We start from the raw sequence: 21,208 nt of genomic DNA on the forward strand, positions 1-21,208 counted from the left end.
AATAGACACAGAAACGCCATTTTAATTTAAAAAAGAAACATTTTGAATTTGATCTCATAAGAGTCTAGCATATGGACGCCCGAGCAAATAAAAAGTATACATAATATAAATCATGACGAATTATAGCAATTTCTCATAAGTCGAGCATCACGTGTGGTCACGCAGAGAATAGGACGGAAATGATTGACTTCCACTCAGATAAAGGGCATGTGACATCAGAACAAAGCGGGGATCCACTGTGGACGGGAAACAACATGTTGGTACCACTGAGAGCTGGAGCCGACACCGGCCTTCAAAGCTCTATTGTTCCTCCCCAAGCCATTATTTTATTAATTTAATCACTTTTAGTCACTCCTCCAAAAAAAAAGACCTGCTCCGAGTTTGTGACCTGAATATTTACCCAAATTAAATAAGGCGATTATTAGGAAGGTGGGGTCAGTTCCGCCCGCCCTCCTCATTTCCATGGTACCGGGCGGGAGCGCTCTCGCTCATCGGCCATCCTCGCCCCGCGATCAGGTGATCGTCTGCCGGCGTTGACTCAACCGAGATGGGGCTGCTGGAGCAGACATCCCGCAGAGGGAAGATGGGCTGACTGACCGACCGAGCGGATCCTTTCTTTTCATTGTCTGAGAAGATGGACGAGCCTAACATCCTGAGGCGCCGCGGTCTACAGGTAAATATCCTGGAATCCCGGCGCTTGTTTCCAGGCAAACTGCCTTATATTCTGAGGAAGATGACGGCGACGGGGATCCAGCAGCTCTGGCTGTTGGCGTTATCGAAGCCAAGATGTTGTTTATCTATTTATTCGCGCTGTCAGTGATTGGCGTTCATTCAACATGTCGTCTATTGGTGGCTATATTGTTGTGTAGCCGCCAAGATGGATCATGTACATGCAGACAGCCCTTGTTTTGGAGCATCACATTAATTGTATGGACAAGCAGGTTGCCTTGGTAACAGCAGCACATACCCTATTGGTTCTTATGTGAATAGAGCATCTCCTTCATCTGCCGTGTTTATGTGATTTCATTCGTAATAACGTTGGCCTTTAATGGAATGTGATTAGTTTTATTCAATGTCACATGACTGTGTGGCATGATGTGACGGTAGCACATGTGTTAGCTAATGTTGGACTCATGAGATGCTCCTGTTTGAGCTATTGACAAACCCAAAATCGTCAGACTGACACAGGAAAAAAAATCATCATGCAAAGCTGGTCAATAGCTGTCTATCTACATCATGTTGACGTCAACAACAACAGACTAAATAGATTTCCTGGTTGAGAGAGGCCATGAAGCACGTACAACACTAATAAAAATACACTGTATTATCATTTTATATCCATTAGAGGGTCGTTATAACTAAAGAATAAAAACATGAAATTCAAGATAATCTCAGTTTAAAAAAAAGAGTAAATTTTCAGCCAGTGTTCTTACTTTAAAAACAAAAACAAATATATTGTGTGATTCATCCGATGGGCTCAAATGGAAAGCAGATGACAGTGGTGCAACAGAGCTCCAACAACATACATTAGAAAACACAAAAAAGAGGCAGCTCTGCGGGGGATGTTTAAACAGTCTAAATACTAGGGATTCACGTGTTGCCAACATGATCCATGGCTTTTTACCCGGATTCTATTGTGTATTTTATGAAATCAAAATGTCCATTTCCTGCCTGTTTTAACCAGAGCTGGTTACGTGAATGTATGCGCTGTTCTGCCCATTGAAAATCAATGGGGACATGCAGAACACCGGTATTCACCACACTTTAAAATTAGCCCAAGCACAGTTCCACTCAAGAAATAGTAGGAAAAACTAGTTTCAAATATATATTTTTAAATGTTTAATATATTTTAAATGTTCAGACTGGTTATTGATGCAATGTTTCAAGTCATACATATGAACATTTGCAGATGCCACTTCAATAATATCGCTGCTTTAGACTCTCATTCGTTCAGATTGAAATAAGGTACCTCGGTTTGACCATGTTAACCAGGTGTATCCCACTAATGGTCTGATACCAGTCAATGTCGATTTGGAATTACTATAAAGTTAACAGTGAATTAAAAAGAGGGAAAAAAAAGTAAAGCACAAAATTTCCTGTGTCATATCTGATCAACTTTTATGAGATGAAAAGGTAAACAGTACTTTAATTATTAACTTTTATTTTGTCTGTTGCTAAGTAAATATTGATTTGCTAGTGCTGTCCCCGAGCTAAACAAACTGCAGTTGATAATAGGAATGGGTTATGACTATATGTATCTCCGTCTTAACTTCTGTGTTTGCAAATAATGCACAAGAATATTTGTTCCTGCAACAAATTCTGTCCAACTGGAGCTAACCATATTATCCAAAAAGAGAGGCAATGAAAGTCATAAATGAGAAAGTTTCCTAATAAATGTTTATTTCCAACTCAATTAATGAACCTCAATTTCATGTTTTGTTTTGATTTCCAGAAAGAGCTGAGTCTGCCACGCAGAGGAAATGTGTAAGTCAAAAGTTCTTTCTGTCTATTGTCTTGTAACCAGTAACTCCAGTCAGTTTCAGAGGGTGGGGGCTGTTCCTCCGAGCAGTAAACAGACTTCTGTAGTCACTCTGTGATTGTCTGGAGTCGGGGCTTTCTCACCTCAAACTGGTTTAGCGTGATTTAAAAAGAAAAAGAGGCCAGTTGAAACAGGATTTGTGACGCTCATCTTGAATACTCAGGTAATGAGAGGCTCAGACTTCATTAAGCAACAGCATTTCAAAATGTTAGATAAAGGCAAATATGCAGTGGAAAAAGTCAGAAATAAGAGTAAATATTTAATATTGATAAGCTTTGGATTGAATTTCTGCAAAGCAACACCCCCCAATAATGGTGCAAATTTTCTGCCTTTTAAGGTCTTTTTGACATGATATATACCGACACAATTGATCATTGTTCATTTAAGTCCATCCCCAATATTCATGCAGTATGATCAGCATGATGATAAACAGTGTTGACACTGTCCACAGTGTGACTTGCAGTCTTCACTCGACAGCCTTTTTGTTTTGGCTGACTCTCAGGGGCAGGATTGGTCTATGTCCTGCAGTTTCATCTCAAACATTCAGGTTGGGAGGTGACTCTAAAGTGAGTGTTTGTGAATGTCTCTCTGACCCCTGCCTCTTGACCTATGAAGCTGGCATAGGTTCCAGTTCAAGGAGCAGGCCATGATTGAATGGAAACATGATACGCTCACAACAGTACCTGTGATCGGCTCCAGCATTAAGAGACTAAACCGAAAATAATGTGTCTTTTTTTGTGATTAAAACGTCAAACCTCAATGAGACTGAAAACGAGGTATCTGAAGCAATCGGAACGAAGAGCACCAAGTTTGACCTATGGAATATGGATATGGTGAAATATGTTCACAAGGGTCCTTTGGATATCCAAATTCAAGTTTTAAATTACAGTGATAAAATACATTAACAACATCACGAGTGACCGTGTTTCCGGATCGCAGAAATGTAACGTTCACATCTCTCGGAAAAATCTACATTAGACATTTCTGGCTTGAGTATGAGCCTTGTTTTCTTCCTAGTCATCGTGTATTGTAGTGCTATAGAAGTAGAGTTTCAATAATTACAGTGCTGTTGTCATTAATATTCTTTATTAGTTTATTTAAGCGCAGTTTATTTTGACAAGCCATTTATCTCAATCTTTCCCATCGTCCATAAACGCAACAATAATTTCTCCTCCCTCAGGCGCCCAGTGACGCGCATGCGCGCAGCGTCGATGCTGTAGGCTGGAAAGTTTGTATCACTCCCGTTAATGTTGGCGATCACATCACACCGCGATGTCACATCTCGCGAGTGGCAAGCGCTTTTTAAAATGCTGCCGTTTATAGAGAGGGACTAGACGAGGCTGTGGCGTTGGAAGCCACCGGACATTACCGAGCCACTATGCCGTGGTCCTGCGGCGAGTTGAGACCGACGAAGAGTGGAGTTCTTGCCTCCGGACACTCCGCACTGGCCTAAGCTAACAGGCTAAACCAAGTCCACCAAGGAGGAATTGCTTGTGTCATGCCTCAGGAGTAACATCTTAAGCATAGGTCACCATCATGTCTGACCAAAACTACTATTGGACCGTGCTGCCCAGCTATAAAACAAGTTTCGTGACCGGGGCCATGATGAAACGATCAAGGAGGTAAAGCTTCATGAGTCATCTCGACGAGTCTGATCTGTCTGTGTTTGTCATCAACTCCCTGCTGGGACTGAGTCGCACAGCTATTTGTTGAACCAAATGTTGGTCACTTCTTTTCACAGCACACTGACGCAGCGTTAGGTTAGAAGCACCCAGGGACGATGCCAAGGTGGTGTGTGTATGTTTGCGCTGAGGTCGACTGTCTCATACTGTATATGTCTTTCATACGTCCGCCCTAGTTTTGGTTTCCGATATGGAAACGTGGCCTGTGTGTTGACTGCATTCTCTGCAGCCAACTGTCGCAGAAAGCGAAACACTTCTGATCAATACTGAGATAAACGTGTGAGAGCGCGAGTTAGTTCTTGTTACACCCTTATGTTATGGCAATAATACTAAATAACTGGTGTAACCTAAAGTCCCAACATAATGTTACAGTACACTGTGATTCTTTTTGCTTGGTAAATACTTAAATTCCTGCGTCTGCCTGTTTGTCTTGGCCCAGCATTTTTTTTATATAGGCTGCAGGCATTGATAAGCCACTAACCCACTTAATGCAGCTTGACTTTGAATAGAACTGGGTGGATAAATGCAGGCCTTCTGCATCAGCTTGTATCAGTGCCCCACATTCATCATACCACAAGCTTCCCCCTACAAACCATGCTTGTGTCATCGTTCACATTTGGCTGAAACCATCAACCATGTTTCATTCTAATGTTCTCATTGCCTTTGTTTCGTGGTGTTTCTACAGGCACGTTGTGTGTAGGTCAACATAAAGCCACTTATAAAACACTGTTTTATTTTCCCAGCCAAATTGTTTTGTTAAATGCAGAGTACATCAGGTGAAGAGGCATATGATGATAATCTCTTTATGTTAAGAAGCCCTTCTGTTGTTGATTGCCTTATCTCTTCAGCAGTTACGTAACTATGGGTTTGAATTGCTGGTTGTGATTGAGTCTTTTTTTCTCCTGCTCCTCCTACAACAGAGGTCATGCAAGATGTTTTAGGTGTCTCATAAAAAATACCACAGAGGCAGATGGTTTCTGGTTCAGTTAGAAAAAAAACCCCTCAGGTTAAGCTCTAAACCAGTTGAAAGGATTGTAATCCACTCATGTATCAGGGTTAAGAGTGAGAGATATTTTTTTTTATTCAGAACGAAAGAAGGTGCTAACAGACCAGTTTGGCTGTGTCATTGGTCCCAGATACAGGCATATTATGGTATTGACAAACATAAGCCCTGTAATTTGGAGTCCCAAGCATGTTTTAGAATTCAGAATAAAACGCACAAATCAAGTTTGCTAACAAGGTAGTCACTGTAATTGCTCATTTATTTAATAATCATGAGGTGTTGTGTAGTGTTGCGTAACGCATTGAACCGGTTTTTCTCAAATTCTTCAGCCAGGAAAATAGACCAAGCTCTATGTTGCATTTGCTTCTCACCATTCAGCAAATATGTGTAATAGTTTTGAAAACAAAAAAAACATGCTGCATGCTATACTTTATTGACAGGCTTTAGTGGAGAGTGTGGAATCAAATGGGACACATCAAGATTCTGACTTTCTCTGTGTTTTCTAAATCTGAATCGAACAGGGAACTTTCTCATTATAGAGGTCTTTTTTACACTACAGAAGCAGAAAATGGCCATTTCAGGCCATCATTTCATCACTCTACTAGTTGTTTTCAATGTGCACACGTCGGCTTATATATTATCTGTCCCATATATTATTTACATCCCCATCTCAGTTCCTGTGCTGCTTGTGTTTTTGTGTTGAGAAGCGTTTAAATCTGCCTCCACATCAACCCAGAAATGTCAAGCGCTGTTGTTTTCATTGTTATAGTTGTGAGCATAGAGGGAGGTCCAGTGCGATTGTCTCATTGGTTCGCTTGTATCAGTGCTGCTAGGATAACACAGAAGCACAGATTTACATGGCCATAATTCATTTTCATAGTTTTAACGGTAAAAATAAACACACTGTTGATATAAATATAAAATTTGAGTGACCTTTGAATTGCATGGACTCTGAATTGAATTTAACTGATGATAATCAGGCATCCAAATACTGATAAGGAGCATTATGTGTGGGTGTGATTGTGTTTCAAATTGTTTTACAACACTACTGCTCCCGCAGTGCCCGGAACAAGAGAAGGAGTTTGGCAGTTGGCACCCCGTCGCCCACTCTCTCACGACCGCTCTCGCCTCTCCCTCTCGCCACAGGTACTTTTGGATTCATAGAGATTTGTTTGAAGGATTTTGCTTGACATTGTCAACATCGCTGAGAGAACGTAGGAGGGTGTCGACCTTCCACAGGAAACCACAGAGAAATTTGCATTCACATCTTGTTTCGTGTCTAATGTCTCAATGATGCTTAATAACATTGAGAGAGTGATCATCATAACAACACTTGATGCAATGAACAGCATGAGTCAGGATGATGTCATGTCTGACCTGATTGTTCAAAGTGAAAACAAACAACTAATTCTGCGACTGATGATGTACTTCTTTAGCTGGCAGCAGCCCGTCTGAAAGCCCCAGGAATGTTTCGGCCAGCTCCTCGGCCAACTTCCAGTTCGCACGCAGGTAAAATCAAATCTTCTCCTCGGCACTCATCGCAGCATGTTTCTTGGATTCGATACTAATATCTTAGATATATTTATTACACCTTGATATATTCATGTTTACTTCATAGTAAATTCAATCATTAGTTTGCTGTTTACTCTTTCGGTGTCTGAGGTGTGAATTCTTTCAGCCTACTCTGAATAATGACACATTTTGATATCTGTTGTCCAGTGGGTGTTTAAAGCATTAGTATCTTCTCACTTGTGTCCCACTCAAAGGACAATATGTGCTTGTGATTCCAGTCTCCTAGACTTCTGCAGAGAAAGACCAAAATGTAAACAGTTTAATGTATTTTTGATGCAGTCAGTACAAAAGGGTTTAAAAAATGGTAAGCTCTGACTGTTAGCCCTGCTCTGCAGAGGAGGCTTTGGAGCTGTAAGACCATCCAGCTGGAGGCCCCCAGGCTTCATAGCTGGACCCAGGTCTTGGCATTTGTCGGACACAGTCATTACTGAGTGCCTGCAGTGATTATGGAGAGAATAACAGTTCCTTGTCTCTTATCACGCTTCCTGCTACTCACTTGCCTAACAGTAGAGAGTAGTCCCCCTATTTGTAGGTTGGTTTCTTGCATTAAGTTCAGATCAATGTTGTCATTGTGCTGGAATTACCTCAGGCTTATAGATGGATCTGCCCCCCTGCATTTCTGTTTGAGCCGAGCCTGTGAGAATTATTTACAAACATTGAAGTTCTTTCTTATTATTGGCTGTTTTCCCACACTGAACTCAAACTTTGCTGGTGGATCTACCGATAAAATGCTGAGCCACGGTCGCCTGGATGACTCATCAGAATTTATTGTGTCTATTTAAGTGGTAACTGCTGTGACTGCACTTTTCCAAGCATATTTTGGTTTTATTGTCCTCATAATTGCTGCCTTCAAAACTCCATTCAGGGTATCTACAGGTCTTGGAATTGTAGCTTGAAAATCCGTCTACTAAAATTCAAGAAAATCTTTTCTCTAAAGATCAGTTTTTTTGCTGATATTATATGTCAGATGAAATGTGTACTCTCATTCTGAAACAACCTGTTCAAACAGAGATACAGGAAGAGGATGAGAACAACCAGCAGTTGAATGGATTAAACCAGCAGCAGTAGAGATGTAAATTGTAAAACCTCAAACCCACAAAAACAATAACTGCTGCACTGCTGGTTCCTGGATCATTTTTTATTGTACAGAGGCGATGGATTGCGGTTGTAGATCAAGTAACTTGAGAGAATTTACTCCGCAGGATGTCTGAATGTGTTTTGTTTCAAGACCTAATGAGTCAGGAAGTGAGTGTCTGAAGTGACAGCAAGTGTTCGTCAGACTTCTCCTGGCTGCTGGCCGCGACAGACGAGCGGCACTCTGTCACTTTCATTAAACGCTGTTTATTTTCCTTCTCACTCTGTGTCCCCGCCTGGCCCCAACTGTTTCTCAACCTCTCACCTTTCCCTGCTGTAAAGTCATCTGGCTCGCAATGAAAGGTAATTAAATGGCCTTTTTTGAAACTTCAGTTGGCATAGAGAGGCGTAAATAGTGCAACTAAATATTGTGTATGAATGTTTATTTGCAGATCTGATGGAAGGCGGTGGTCAGTGGCTTCGGTGCCCTCATCTGGATACTGCACTAATGCCCCCAGTTCTTCAGTATCTGTGAGTGTTTGTTTTTTTGTCTCTGCTTTAATCGACATTTCCTGAGCTAGATTGTGTTGACTACACACATTATCATGCAAGGTTTATTATTACAAAACTTAGAGGGACCTTAAGTTCTACCTGCTTGACAGACATTGAGGGAGCGCTCACATTTTGAGTCACATTTCTCATGACATATTGACAAAAAAAATCCCCTATGCTGGGATTTTCCCAGTTTAAATAAATATAAATAAATAAATAAAGTAAATAAAACACACACATGTCAGTCTGTCTGTCATTTTGTCAGGCTTTAAGTAAACACAAACACACAAAATTAAACTTGCTTAATGATAAGGTTCAAGTAAAAACTTCAGTTACTAGGTAAGCGTAAAGTTTAGGAGGTCATAGATCATTTTGTTAACTTTTGGCATGTAGTTAAAGCCATCTAAATAATTGACAGGGAGGGATTTATGTAAATGCTTAAAATGTCCACATCCACAGGTGAGTTGTTAGCTCGCTGTACAACTGTGTGATTCGTGAAACGCTTGAGCTCAACACGCTTTCAAACGCATCCAGCCAGTCATCTAACAGTGTCATAACGGCCCTCCCTAGCCTGTGTTCTAGAACTAGGCTGGAGGTGGGTCTGAAAAACAATGTAGTCTCTGCCTTTCCTGGAACGGCCTCAGAAGAACCCAAGTGGAAAAGCGGTGGAAAATCATCTCACATTGGACATAGAGGTCCTGCCTGTTGGGGCTACAGCCATGCTTTGACACCTAGTGGTGGGCTGCGGAACTGCATCCTGCAGCAGCTTTAGAATATATTATTGTCCAGACTTATCCCTTTAAAAGAGAATTTTGACAGATTCCAGCCTCATATATGTATCTATAAAATATTTAGTCAACTTCTCAACAGGCTTTATTTCCTTTTCGGGTTATTATGCTAATGTATGCTGTTTTCTTTGTTTGTTGCTAGAACATAACAACGTCTGGCATGTGTAGTACATCATTTTACATCTCCAGTTGGGGAGGGGGAATCCTGGTGAAAACCTTCTTATATGTTTATCTCCAAATAGAATGATACGTTTATTTATTGGCATGTAATTGTTTTACTATCCATTTATGTCACTCCCATGGTAATGGCTGATTTGTTTTTGTTTAAAATAAATGCTGCTGTTTTGCCTGAAGGAGAACGTTGCTGAATTGATAGGAAAAAAACACTTCCTTCCTCTGCAGTTTAAGCATCATATATGTTTTGTCCAGTGGATGATGCATACCTCCATCATCAAAAATTTGTCACAGTCTGAACTTGAAGTAGGAAATATGCACGTCATGCACTTTCCCAGTTCTCTCTATGTTTGTAGCCTCTATGGAATGCAATCTGTTTCATCAACTATAATGATATGCTTTAAAAGGGATTTAAAGCTTGTAATTCATTTGTAATGGTGTCATTACTGTTTAATAGTGTGTAGAGTTCAATACCCATGTTGTCTGCCAGAGGATGACTTCATTAAAATGGAATTAGGAGTACATCTTGTCCCAGAATGTATTATTGAAAACATATAATGACATTGTTTACTATTTGATTCTAAGGGCAAAGCCTTGTAAGTTGCTGAGGTTTTCGTCTGCAGAAGAGTCTGTTTCCTGAATAACATCGCGCCAGAGCGGCGACTTGTGTTTCCTCAATCAAGTTTCCCTTTTGGGAGAGGTTGTTAGGAAATAGTTGAAGGTGCTGTTTAGCCAAACCCCTCTGAGCTGTGAGCGATTCTGTTCGTGCTATCTAGATAGTTAATCTGGATGGTTGCAATTGTCTGTTAAAACAAACCCAGCTCCTCTTTGACAGCCATATTTTGTAAGGCCGACCACATGGCTGTGAGACGGTGAGGTCAGCCCTCGAGACACAAAGCCTCTTTCAGAGATACTTTCAGTGAGGTCTTTATGCTGCTCCTGCATGGCTGTGACTCTGCTCTGGTTTCCTCCTCAGGCTTTCTTCCTTTCGTTTATCACATACTTTCTGTCCTCGTTGTCAGTGTATGCTTTTTGTTTTGATTTCTCTCCCCTCCTGCACTTTTCCTTCTGCCTCTTGTGAAACATAAAACCAGCCAGATGGTAGTTTTCCTAAATTCCAAAGCTGCATGTGAAACATTTTGGCTCAGAAAAAGAAAATGACTGCCAGTCCATAACAACAGCCATGCGTCTTGGCATGCCAAATATTGTTTTGGGAAAGTAGAGCAGGGCTGTTCTTGCGATAAATCACGTACTTGTTGTTACGTGTTGTATTTTGCTTTAATACATTTGTTGTGTTCATTCTTTCCTTGTATACATTCTTGTTTATCTTCTCAGTCGTCTTCATCCCAGGAGTTATTGCATCAACTGCCGCTGCAACCGACTCAAGATGATCTCCATTTCTTGTTTAAACACTTCCGGAGCACTGAAAGTGTCGTGGATGAAGAAGGCACAAACCCGTCGCCTCCTGTCAGACTTCGCTCACGCAGCCTCAGGTAATTGAAACGCCATCGTTTTGTCAGAAGAAGATAGCAATGTTGTCGTGAGATGATGAATCAGTATTTAACATTTACATCCTTGGTAATTATTTAAGTGCCTTGTTCAATGTTTCCTTATACTTAATGTATTGTTCTTATTTTAAAAGTCACCTCTGCAGCGACAATGATGCAATTGAAATGTCTTTTCATCTCTAATACTCAGCATAGTGTCAGTGTCTGGAGACAGGTGCCAGTGTTGGTCGAAAATAACTTCAATGGCGTGTTAATTGTTTCTTAAAATCCTCAAATAGCATTCAACTGCTGCCATCAACGGCAAATTAAACCATGTTGCAATTGTTAGGCAGAAATAGCGAAGCACGTTTGATATTGTTATTCCTAGAATGCAATGTGTTCAGACACACGGAGTGGCTATTTCTGACGTTGACGATGACAGTTCTTTGATTTGCATTGCTTCCAATGGTTCTGCCTTGAAACGTAATCCGTTTTCACACAACAGATGCTGCGTATGATACGGCAGCAATGAAACCGATCTGAATTCTGTCAGTGTCATTTACAAAGCGGCTGTGACCCTGGCGGACAGATGAGATGTTTGTCATCAAGTCCTATTCAAGAAACATATTTTTTTAGCACAAATTGTAATGTTTTATAATAAAAAATAAACCAAGGGATATGGTGGTGGTCCATTGAACAACCTGAGAATAATACGAATAACAGAGGCACATTCATTTACAATTTGGAGATTCACCTGTTTTTTATTTAAAGTAAAAAGCATAAAAAACTTTTGCTTCTTTTCCTCAGCCCTGGACGCACCTGTGGAACCTTTGACAATGAGATTGTCATGATGAATCATGTCTATAAAGAACGTTTTCCAAAGGTAGGAAGGATACTTAAGTGTCTGTATGTTGTAATTCCCAGTTTGGGCGTCCAAATCATATATGCAGCCAACTGTAAACCCGAAACCAAACTGCTCTGATTCATACAGTAAATACCTCTGTCAGTGTTTATTAACTCTCCCGTCCATCACGCTTGGTTCCCAGGCAACTGCCCAGATGGAGGGTCGACTCCTGAACGTCATTGCAGAGTGCTCCCCAGGCACCGCTCTACCGTTTGCTGATGGGGTTCTGGGTTTCATTCAGCACCAGCTGCTAGAGCTTGCCAGAGACTGTCTGGACACGTCTCAGAAGGCCCTGGTCACATCCAGGTACTTTGTGGAGCTGCAGGAGAAACTGGAGAAGCTCCTGCATGAGGTGGGTCCTTCACACCCTCCAACTCCCAGAAAAATCAGTTCAATTTCAGGAAAAGGCCATGGTGAATAGATTTTTAATCCCTAATGGATTGGCTGTGGTTGCTGCTCTTTTATACTGGGACATTGTATTCTGGCTGGGGCAACACTGGGGACGTCTGAAAAATCACACACAAGTTAGTTCTAGTGTTGGAAGACAACTGGGATCGTAAGTGATGCAATTTTGCCTAGAGCTGCAGTCACTACAGTTCCCTAACTCAAGTTTGACTGGTATATTGCTTTTTTGAAGATTATTTATTCAGGGCCATCCTTTACAACCAATTGCAGCAGCTGAGACTCACACACTGAATTTCACATTTTAATGTGATATTTAAGCTTGAATTTTCCCCTATAATTTATGGTTAATGGTCTACGTTGCAGGCCTATGAGCGATCTGAGAGCGAGGAAGTGACCATCATCACTAAATTGGTGAAGAAGATTCTCATCATCATCTCCAGACCTGCTCGGCTCCTGGAGTGTCTGGTACGACTCTCCAGTTATTCTGGAGTTAGTCATAGCAACATTTGGAATATGTGCTTTTGTGCAGTTAAAATGTGGAAAATTGAATGATCTTTTGTTGCAACTTTTCCAGGAATTTGATCCGGAAGAATTTTACCATCGTTTAGAGGCGGCTGAAGGTCAAGCCAAGGTGGGCCAGGGCATCAAGACTGATATTCCCAGATACATCATTAGCCAACTCGGGCTCACCAGGGATCCGCTTGAAGGTATTGTGTTCAACTCTGTGCTCTTATATTCCAAATGGATGCAAATGTATTTCTGTTTTGTCCACTTGGTTTGGTGGAGCTTGTCCAGAGTTATGGTTGTATTATATACATAAATGTTGCCTAACAGTGAGAGCCTTATTTACGTTACCTCATGCTGATATGTGTGTGTCGCAGAAATGGTCAATCTGGAGCAGACAAGTCCAAATCATAGGACAGCCAGTAGGGAGTCTGACGACAGTGGAGATACAGCGCCACTGCAGGTATGGTTGACCAAGGTTATGCCCCATGGTCTGGTCGTGTTAATAGAATGAAAGCGGCAGATAACAAGAGAACCGAATGTATAAAATGATGCTAATTCCTCTATTATATTTTTCGTAATAAATGTCTTCTGTGTCTGGAATGTCCTTGGTGCAGAGTCGAGCTGCGTCCACCCCACCTCGGCGGAAGCCACTGGAGAGCGACTTTGATACCATCAAGCTTATCAGCAATGGTGCCTATGGGTATGTTTTATTTCTTTTTTAACATCTTTTGTGCTCCTTAAGCAAGTGACAGTGGTTCATAGTAAGTGTTTCTGTATGCCATGCAGCGCTGTATTCCTGGTGAGGCACAAGGAAACCAGGCAACGCTTTGCCATGAAGAAGATAAATCGTCAAAACCTCATTTTAAGAAACCAGATCCAACAGGTGTTTGTGGAGCGGGACATCCTCACCTTCGCAGAGAACCCATTTGTGGTCTCCATGTTCTGTTCTTTTGAGACCCGGCGGCACCTATGCATGGTGATGGAGTACGTGGAAGGTATGTGTTGTTGTGTGCTGGATCTGCACGATTTCACTAGGAAGCCTGCTCAATCGTGACATGCTTATTTTCCTCCAGGTGGTGACTGCGCCAATCTGTTGAAGAACATCGGCCCTCTCCCAGTGGACATGGCTCGCTTGTATTTTGCAGAGACTGTGCTGGCTTTAGAGTACCTGCACAACTACGGCATCGTACACCGAGACCTCAAACCTGACAAGTGAGCCCCACTAACGCAGACAATAAAGACGCTCCTGACTGATTTTCATACATGGGATTTTACGCTTTACAGTTTGTTGATCACCTCCATGGGCCATATTAAACTGACAGACTTTGGGCTCTCAAAGATCGGTCTAATGAACATGACCACCAACTTGTATGAAGGCCATATAGAGAAGGACACCAGGGAGTTCATTGACAAACAGGTGTGTCTCATTACTGTCCGCTTTATTTTTAACTAAGTAAAACTGAAAAATTCGTTTTTGTCTTCAGGTGTGTGGCACACCGGAGTACATTGCTCCAGAGGTCATCCTGCGGCAGGGCTATGGGAAGCCCGTGGACTGGTGGGCCATGGGCATCATTCTTTATGAATTTCTAGTTGGATGTGTGCCTTTCTTTGGAGACACGCCAGAGCAGCTGTTTGGCCAAGTGGTCAACGGTAATCTAAATCCTTCAATACTTGTGGTCATAATTTGTTAATAACTGGATTATAATATCCGATATAACGCGAGTGGTTTACAAATTTAGGACATTTGACTGTGTTTCCAGATGACATCATCTGGCCGGATGGGGAGGATGCTCTGCCTGCTGATGCTCAAGATCTGATCACCAGACTGCTGCGGCAGAGTCCCCTGGAGCGGCTGGGAACTGGTTGGTCCTCTAAAAGCCTCCTTTACATCAGATAGCATACAGCGGCCACTGTATTAGCTTCATTAGTAGTTGTTGTTTCTTCTTCTTTTTCTGATATCTTCTTGTTCATCTTTCAACGTTCCTCATCATTCAATCATGTTCTTCTTTCTAGCTTGTTATTTATAATTCTACATGTTTTTTTCCTTTTTTCTCATATTTTTTGTTTCTTTTCATCTCCATCCCCTTTTCTTTTTGTCTTTTTGTTTCCCTTTTCTTCTATTTTCTTATTTCTTATTGTTCTTTATATATTCATCATCATACTATCCTATATTCTTTCCATGTCTTTTTTCTTTTCACCTATCCTACTTTATCATGTTCTCCTTATATTCTTCATCATCATCATTCTGTCATTGTCATCATCGTCGTTCTTATATTATATATTGGTCTTATATAAGCTACATAGTTGCATGTATCTACCTTAATGTGTTCCAAACAGGCAAAATGAGAAGTAATAAATGAAGAAATGTGTGGAGTACCGCATTGCGCTTCCACAATGAAAGTCATTCTCCATAGCTGAACGTTTTCTAACTTCGTCAGGTGGAACCACAGAGGTGAAGATACACGCCTTCTTCTTGGGTCTGGACTGGAACGGCCTCCTGAGGCAGAAAGCAGAATTCATTCCACAGCTAGAGACTGAAGAGGACACCAGTTATTTTGACAGTAGGGACATTGGCTGACACATTTATGCGTTTAATGAGCAGGAACACTCAACGTTACACTTGATGGCTGTTTTGCTCTCTACAGCCAGAACAGAGCGTTACTGTCACCTGGGCTCAGATGATGATTATGAAACCAATGACGATGAATCGTCACTGGAGCTTCGACAGTTCTCCTCCGTGGCTCATCGATTCAGCAAGGTAGATTTATCATCAATTTATTCATCACTTTATCTGTAATACATAATCATAGATGTGTTTGTGATGTTGAAAATACTCTTTCATTTACAGGTGTACAGCAGCACTGAACATCTGTCAACATCTACGCCATCCAACCAGAGTCTGTCCTCGTGTGAACGAAGCCACAGTGAGGAGAAGGAGGATCGGTGGGAGTGCAGAGGAGTCCTCTCTCCTGGGGAGGGACTGAAAAACCTGGCCAGTGCTGACAGGACGGATGGACACAGAGGGAGGTACGTTTGGTCACTCATGCAACTTTCAGATATACTGCATATTAGCTTGAAGGAAAACAGTTCAGGAAGTGACTTACAAAGCAATGTTGATTGACTGGCTTGTTTGTCAGTTCAACTAAAATCTTATTGTGTTCTCCAGCTTGCGTCCACGTGCCTCCTCTAGCTCCTCACAGTCAGAGCGCAGTGCCAGCCCTCTGGTCATGAACAGCACCCAGAGCCTTGACATCATGCCCCGCTTCGCCATCTCCGCAGAGGAGGAGGGTAAGACGGTTGCAAAGATACCTCTGCTTTATTGAAGTGTTGCATTACGCTACGACAAATCTCAAGTGGTTTTATTTATATAATTATAGAAGGCATGGTCAACAACCTGCGGCGCATTCGTCTCCGGAGCAACAGCACTGGTACAAGACCGTCGTTTCGGAGAGGGGCGTCTAGACGCATTGCCCACCAGCTGGAAACCCCAGAGAAACCCAGATCTCCATCAAGCAAAGTTCCCAAATCTGCCTCAGTGTCCGGCCTGTCCCTCATTATCACTCCAGGTGAACATAAAATCCTGCTAATATAATGTTACAGGTGCAATGAAGTTATCCAAGAAACTTCATTGTGGAAAGAATAAAGGTAGTTCAGTCTACTGGAGTCTTAGTTCATAGGTTGAATCTCTTCATGGCGAATTCATTGCCATAGTGCCCTCTACTGTTCAGCTTTGAACACTGCGCTTGCAAACAAAACGTTTTTTTCGGTTTCCGTCAAAACAAATGAGGCAATATCAAATGTTATCTTTCATTCCTTTTATTTTCTGCAAACTGCAAAAAAAAACATATATAAATTTACTATCCTAAGACGACATTGCAGCTCCTGCCAGACCAAACGTCCTACTCTTTCTCTTCTTCAGCCCATCTTTTGTCCCTCCTTCAACCTCATGGGTTGTCTTTTTCCTAATATCTTTAGCACCAAACTTTTTTGTGTTTTAACTCTCCTCAGATGACACTGCAGCTCCCGCCAGTCCCAAATCGTCCCTCTCGCTCTCGTCCAATCCTTCGTCCCGAGACTCGTCTCCCAACAGAGACCTGTCCATCAGCGTCAGCTGCCTCCGGCCTCCAGTCGTCATCCACAGCTCCGGGAAGAGGTTTGGCTTCGCCCTGCGTGCAATCAGAGTTTACATGGGAGACATGGATGTCTACACAGTTCACCACATGGTCTGGGTATGTTCACTGAAAATAAATGTTGCCGTTGAATGTTTGCTTTAAATCTATTGTTCTCTGTTTTAGTAAGAGTGCGCTCTGTAAACTGATAAATTGGGCTTCCTCAGATTGGGCATTGAATTTATTCAATATATTTTTTAAGTATATTTTTTTCTTATTTTTAAAGACTAGTCCACATTTTATGCAAGGTCCAAGGAGGTCCAGCTTGAGAAGGCCACCATTCAGTTCGCCCTAATTTTTCTATTCCTATTATAGTCTAGGTCTCACTGGTCTCGAGGGTTTGTTCAATGTCTGTCACATGTGCTCCTCATCATTTTCCGGCCAGGCAAAATGTAGTATGAAATATGTAAATATCAGCATTAAGAGTGAACCGATGTTGATTCTTTTATGGAAAGCTTGACCACTGCTCTGGGCTAAGGATTGTTTGTGTCCACAGTGTGTGGAGGATGGCAGTCCTGCACATGAGGCAGGATTACGCGCTGGTGATCTCATCACTCATGTCAATGGAGAGTCCGTTCAGGGACTCGTGCACACTGAGGTGGTGGAGCTCCTGTTAAAGGTGTGATTCTGTTTATCATTTTCTTAGTCGCAACAATGGCTCAGCGTGTTAACTGTGATCTCAATGGCTCACAGAGTGGCAACAGAGTGACCCTGCAGACCACTCCACTGGAGAACACCTCTATTAAAGTGGGGCCGGCCAGGAAGGCAAGTTACAAGGCCAAGATGGCTCGCCGCAGCAAAAAGAGCAAGAAGAAAGATGGACAAGAACGGTAAAAGAGAATTCCTTCACAATGTTAAAATGAAGCCTTGAGTTCTGCACTTTTATGGCAAATAATTTTCATTTCAAACTGAACAGGCGCCGCAGCATCTTCAAGAAGCTCTCCAAACACACGGCTCCTCCACCGATGCAAAGCAGCCGCAGCTTCTCTTCAGGTTTCCAACAGTCATCCAGCGACAGCCTGTCTGGATCCCCGACACAGAGTCTCTCCCCTGGACCCTCCACACCCTGCCGCTCCCCAGCTCCGGACCACTCTGGAGGTGAGGCTTTTCTCCGGTTTCTCAAGATGCTGGTGTGAAGAGATGAATAGATGTTTTATGTTATTGGGCGTTTCATTAAACCCCTGCTGCTTCAGTGATACAGTCGTTGCCTGGGGTTATTTTGGTGGTTTGACTAGAGAATTGTTAAAAATGTAGTATGAGCGAGTTTCAATATCTGGCGGTTATTAAACATTAATGTGAATTTGACTGTTTCTGTAAAAAAAAGATGCAAAACACCACATAAATCTGTTAACCATTCCACTGTAAAAGGAAGTGAATGTTGTGCAGAAATCAGTATGTGACTTTAGATTAAATGGATCTTGCAAATGTGCAACCCCAGCAAACTGTTATAACTTTGTTTTATCTTCCTTGTTTCAGATTCCAGCTCGTCACCTTGCTCCAGCTCACCCAACTCCCCGGTACCTCAGGCCCGCCCCAGCTCCTTGCACGTCTTGGGCCGGTACACCAAAGCCGGTCGCTGCAAATCCAGCACCAGCATCCCTCCGTCTCCACTCGCCTGCATCCCACCTCCTCAGCCCCTGTCTCCTCAGTGCTCTCCGTCGTGTCTCCCTAGCCACCCCAAGTCCTTACAGGGTTTCCATGGCAAGACGTTGTCCCCTCCCACGATCGCTCGGCACTCGGTGCGCCCCCGCAGTGCGGAACCTCCTCGCTCACCTCTCCTCAAAAGGGTCCAGTCTGCGGAGAAGCTGACGGGAGACAAGTCGACAGGTGGCTATCACGGGGACCGGAAGGCCTACAGCACCCGACGGCACACCATGGAAGTGCCTCTTTCAGAGGGCGAGGACGTGGAGGGGGACACCATCACCGGGTTTGTGTGTGTCGGGGAACACGGTCGTCAGGGTTTGTACATTGGAGGGCCGAGGGGTCACCAGGACTATGCCGGCGATCACCATCGATCTTCCGTCTCACCGCAACACCGCAGCAGCAACCATCACTCCAACGACGTGGTGGTGATGAGAAAGCTGGCTCTGTCTGAGCGCAGGGACTCATTCAAGAAGCAGGAGGCAGTTCAGGAAGTGAACTTCGACGACATGGATGAAAAGGAGGAGGCACTAAGTCCTACACCTCCTGCCACTCAACAGAAGGCCTTCAAAGCGTCCTGGATGAACCCAACCCAACCAGAACCTAGTATTAAGCAAGAAGGAAAAGCGTCACACGTGGCTGCAGCACAGCAGAAGGCCAAACCAAAGGAGAAGGACAGTTCAGGCGTCACAACCAACAGACTGTCGAAGAAACTCTTCATGGAGGAGAAGAAAACATAATCTGGCCAGGCACTGTTCTTGATGGCTTGCATGTGAAGACAACTGTGAGACAATATCCCAACTCTTCTGTAAGATATGCATCCCTACACACTGTAAACATGTCAGTGACAGCCAAAATCAGTTTACCTACCTGTTGCTTGTTTTCACTCCTTGAAGAATCACTGTGGCAACTGTGACTGATACTGAACATTTATGTGAAATGAACATTATTTATGATTTTTTAAGTTCCTGAAAATGCCAAGCGATTAATGGATTACAAACTGAAGCTATGAGTATTTTTCATCAATCCAGTGTTGCGTCCCATTTAAGTCACCTTGTCCAACGCAGCTCATCGGCTCACATATCGCATGATGCTTTCTTATTTCTTGTTGCTCAATGTGTGCATCTGAAGTGGCAATTGCACCGTCAAGTTTAGTTCTCAATTGGAAAGGTCACTCCAAGAATCCTGCATGAGCAGGGAAGATTTTGACTGAAGATTTAGCCAGATGCAAAGCTCCATTTTCATGAGTGATATGAAGAAAACAAGCTGCTGCTGTTCTGTGGTTCAGGCGTCTGAAGAAGAAGTGGTGGTCCCAGAACACAATACAGACATATGAAAGCTACAGTTTGTTCTTAGTAGAGCTGGTCACTTGGCCTCTGCAGCCTGAACGGTATTGATTGTGTTCTGTTTTGTAATCTATAGCAAGAATTCAAAACAATTTGGGGCCATTTCTATGTGGCTCTCATAGAAGTTCTGGTGCCAAAGCGGTTCAGCCATTAAAGCAGGTACTGTTGTACATACTCATGCATGTGTTTCCCTCCTCACCTGTCCATACAAGGTGTTTCAGTACTGACACGCCTCCACCGTCAGACGTGCGGCCTCTAAATACTTTATACTGTCACCTACCTGTGTGTTCGATCGACCCCTGTCCTGCCACACACTTAGCCTAGTGTTTGCACTAGTCACAATAGCCGTAATGCAGATGTTGGTTGTTTGAAAAATAGTGCCCCTGTTGGTTGTAAATTATGAACGAATGTTTACATTTTTTGTGTGGATTTTTTTTTTTCTTTTTTATCTGTGTGTGAAAAGAATGTCAGGGGAGCGAGCCTGAAGAAAGAACATAGACGTGATCTCCTTTTGTATATTTTGATATAAAAGTCTTGTTGCAGTACTAATAAATAACCTATGCTTTTTGTGTACATGATATAAATAATGGAGGACCTGAGGACAGCTGTTTTTGAAAGTGACCTTGTGAAGGGAGTTGGACACTAATGCCGGCCATTCTAGCGATGCTGTCTAAGGCTACGTTCAAATTAACAAATGTGAGTTTTGATTGTTTGGTTTGCAGACACAAATTTGGCCATTTTTATGCTTTTGTCATTTGCAAACATTAACATGGACGTATTATTAAGATCAAAATTGAGTGCGCTATGAGGGCCCTGTAAGAAGCCACTCTTTCCTTGTGTTTACCAATAGTGGGGGGAAAAGGCTTTTACATTCCAGACTTTGTCATCATGCATCGTTTTTCTCTGCTGAAACACAAATGTATGTGGACTTTGACTGCATATATTGTGTTTCTCCTTCCTCAAACAAAAAAAAACTGCAATAAATGTAAAGCAGAACAGAGTTGTGCAACACAGGGAGCTTGTTAAGTATTGTTTTGCACAGGCTAATACGGTTTTTAGGTTGAGGTAGGGGGTTGAATTCTGATGCAGACCACCTGTGAGGTAATGAATGATTTTATGTGATTATTTCCTTTTATTTTCATTATATTTTTTGTTCTTTTACATTTAAACTATGCTGCCACTCAGATGAAGTTTGTAATCTCACCAAGTTTTTTTTTTTTTAATTCTATCATGTCGGTGTGTTTAACTATGCCTGATTTCAAGTTGAACATTGGTGCTATTGTCTTTCATGTCTTTATGTTGCTCCACAAATCATCTTGCTGGTCAATGACCGACTAATTATGAACTTTGCTTCACTGTTGGTTG

General features: G+C 42.4%; 1 protein-coding gene across 2 annotated transcripts; it reads left to right on the forward strand.

Annotated features, from left to right (window-relative positions):
- The first annotated feature begins 275 nt into the window (after positions 1-275).
- mast3a (microtubule associated serine/threonine kinase 3a) lies at positions 276-21,044 on the forward strand. 2 transcript variants are annotated; one of them, XM_053882767.1, is made up of 28 exons: positions 276-673; positions 2,453-2,484; positions 6,285-6,370; positions 6,661-6,733; positions 8,213-8,233; positions 8,323-8,401; positions 10,720-10,877; positions 11,679-11,754; positions 11,918-12,127; positions 12,544-12,645; positions 12,755-12,887; positions 13,062-13,147; positions 13,302-13,387; positions 13,474-13,682; positions 13,761-13,899; positions 13,972-14,104; positions 14,172-14,337; positions 14,448-14,549; positions 15,126-15,248; positions 15,333-15,445; positions 15,536-15,714; positions 15,854-15,975; positions 16,065-16,253; positions 16,696-16,916; positions 17,353-17,475; positions 17,550-17,686; positions 17,773-17,954; positions 18,333-21,044. In XM_053882767.1, exons 1-28 carry the CDS (start codon positions 635-637, stop codon positions 19,235-19,237), a joined length of 4,224 nt encoding a protein of 1,407 aa, XP_053738742.1. In that variant the 5' UTR covers positions 276-634; the 3' UTR covers positions 19,238-21,044. The 2 variants fall into 2 exon arrangements, with proteins under 2 accessions (XP_053738742.1, XP_053738741.1); XM_053882766.1 differs by lacking the exons at positions 276-673; positions 2,453-2,484 and adding an exon at positions 3,541-4,161.
- The last annotated feature ends 164 nt before the right edge of the window (positions 21,045-21,208 follow it).

The sequence above is a fragment of the Synchiropus splendidus genome, chromosome 13 (genome assembly GCF_027744825.2).
Source record: "Synchiropus splendidus isolate RoL2022-P1 chromosome 13, RoL_Sspl_1.0, whole genome shotgun sequence".
Classification (NCBI taxonomy): Eukaryota; Metazoa; Chordata; class Actinopteri; order Syngnathiformes; family Callionymidae; genus Synchiropus; species Synchiropus splendidus.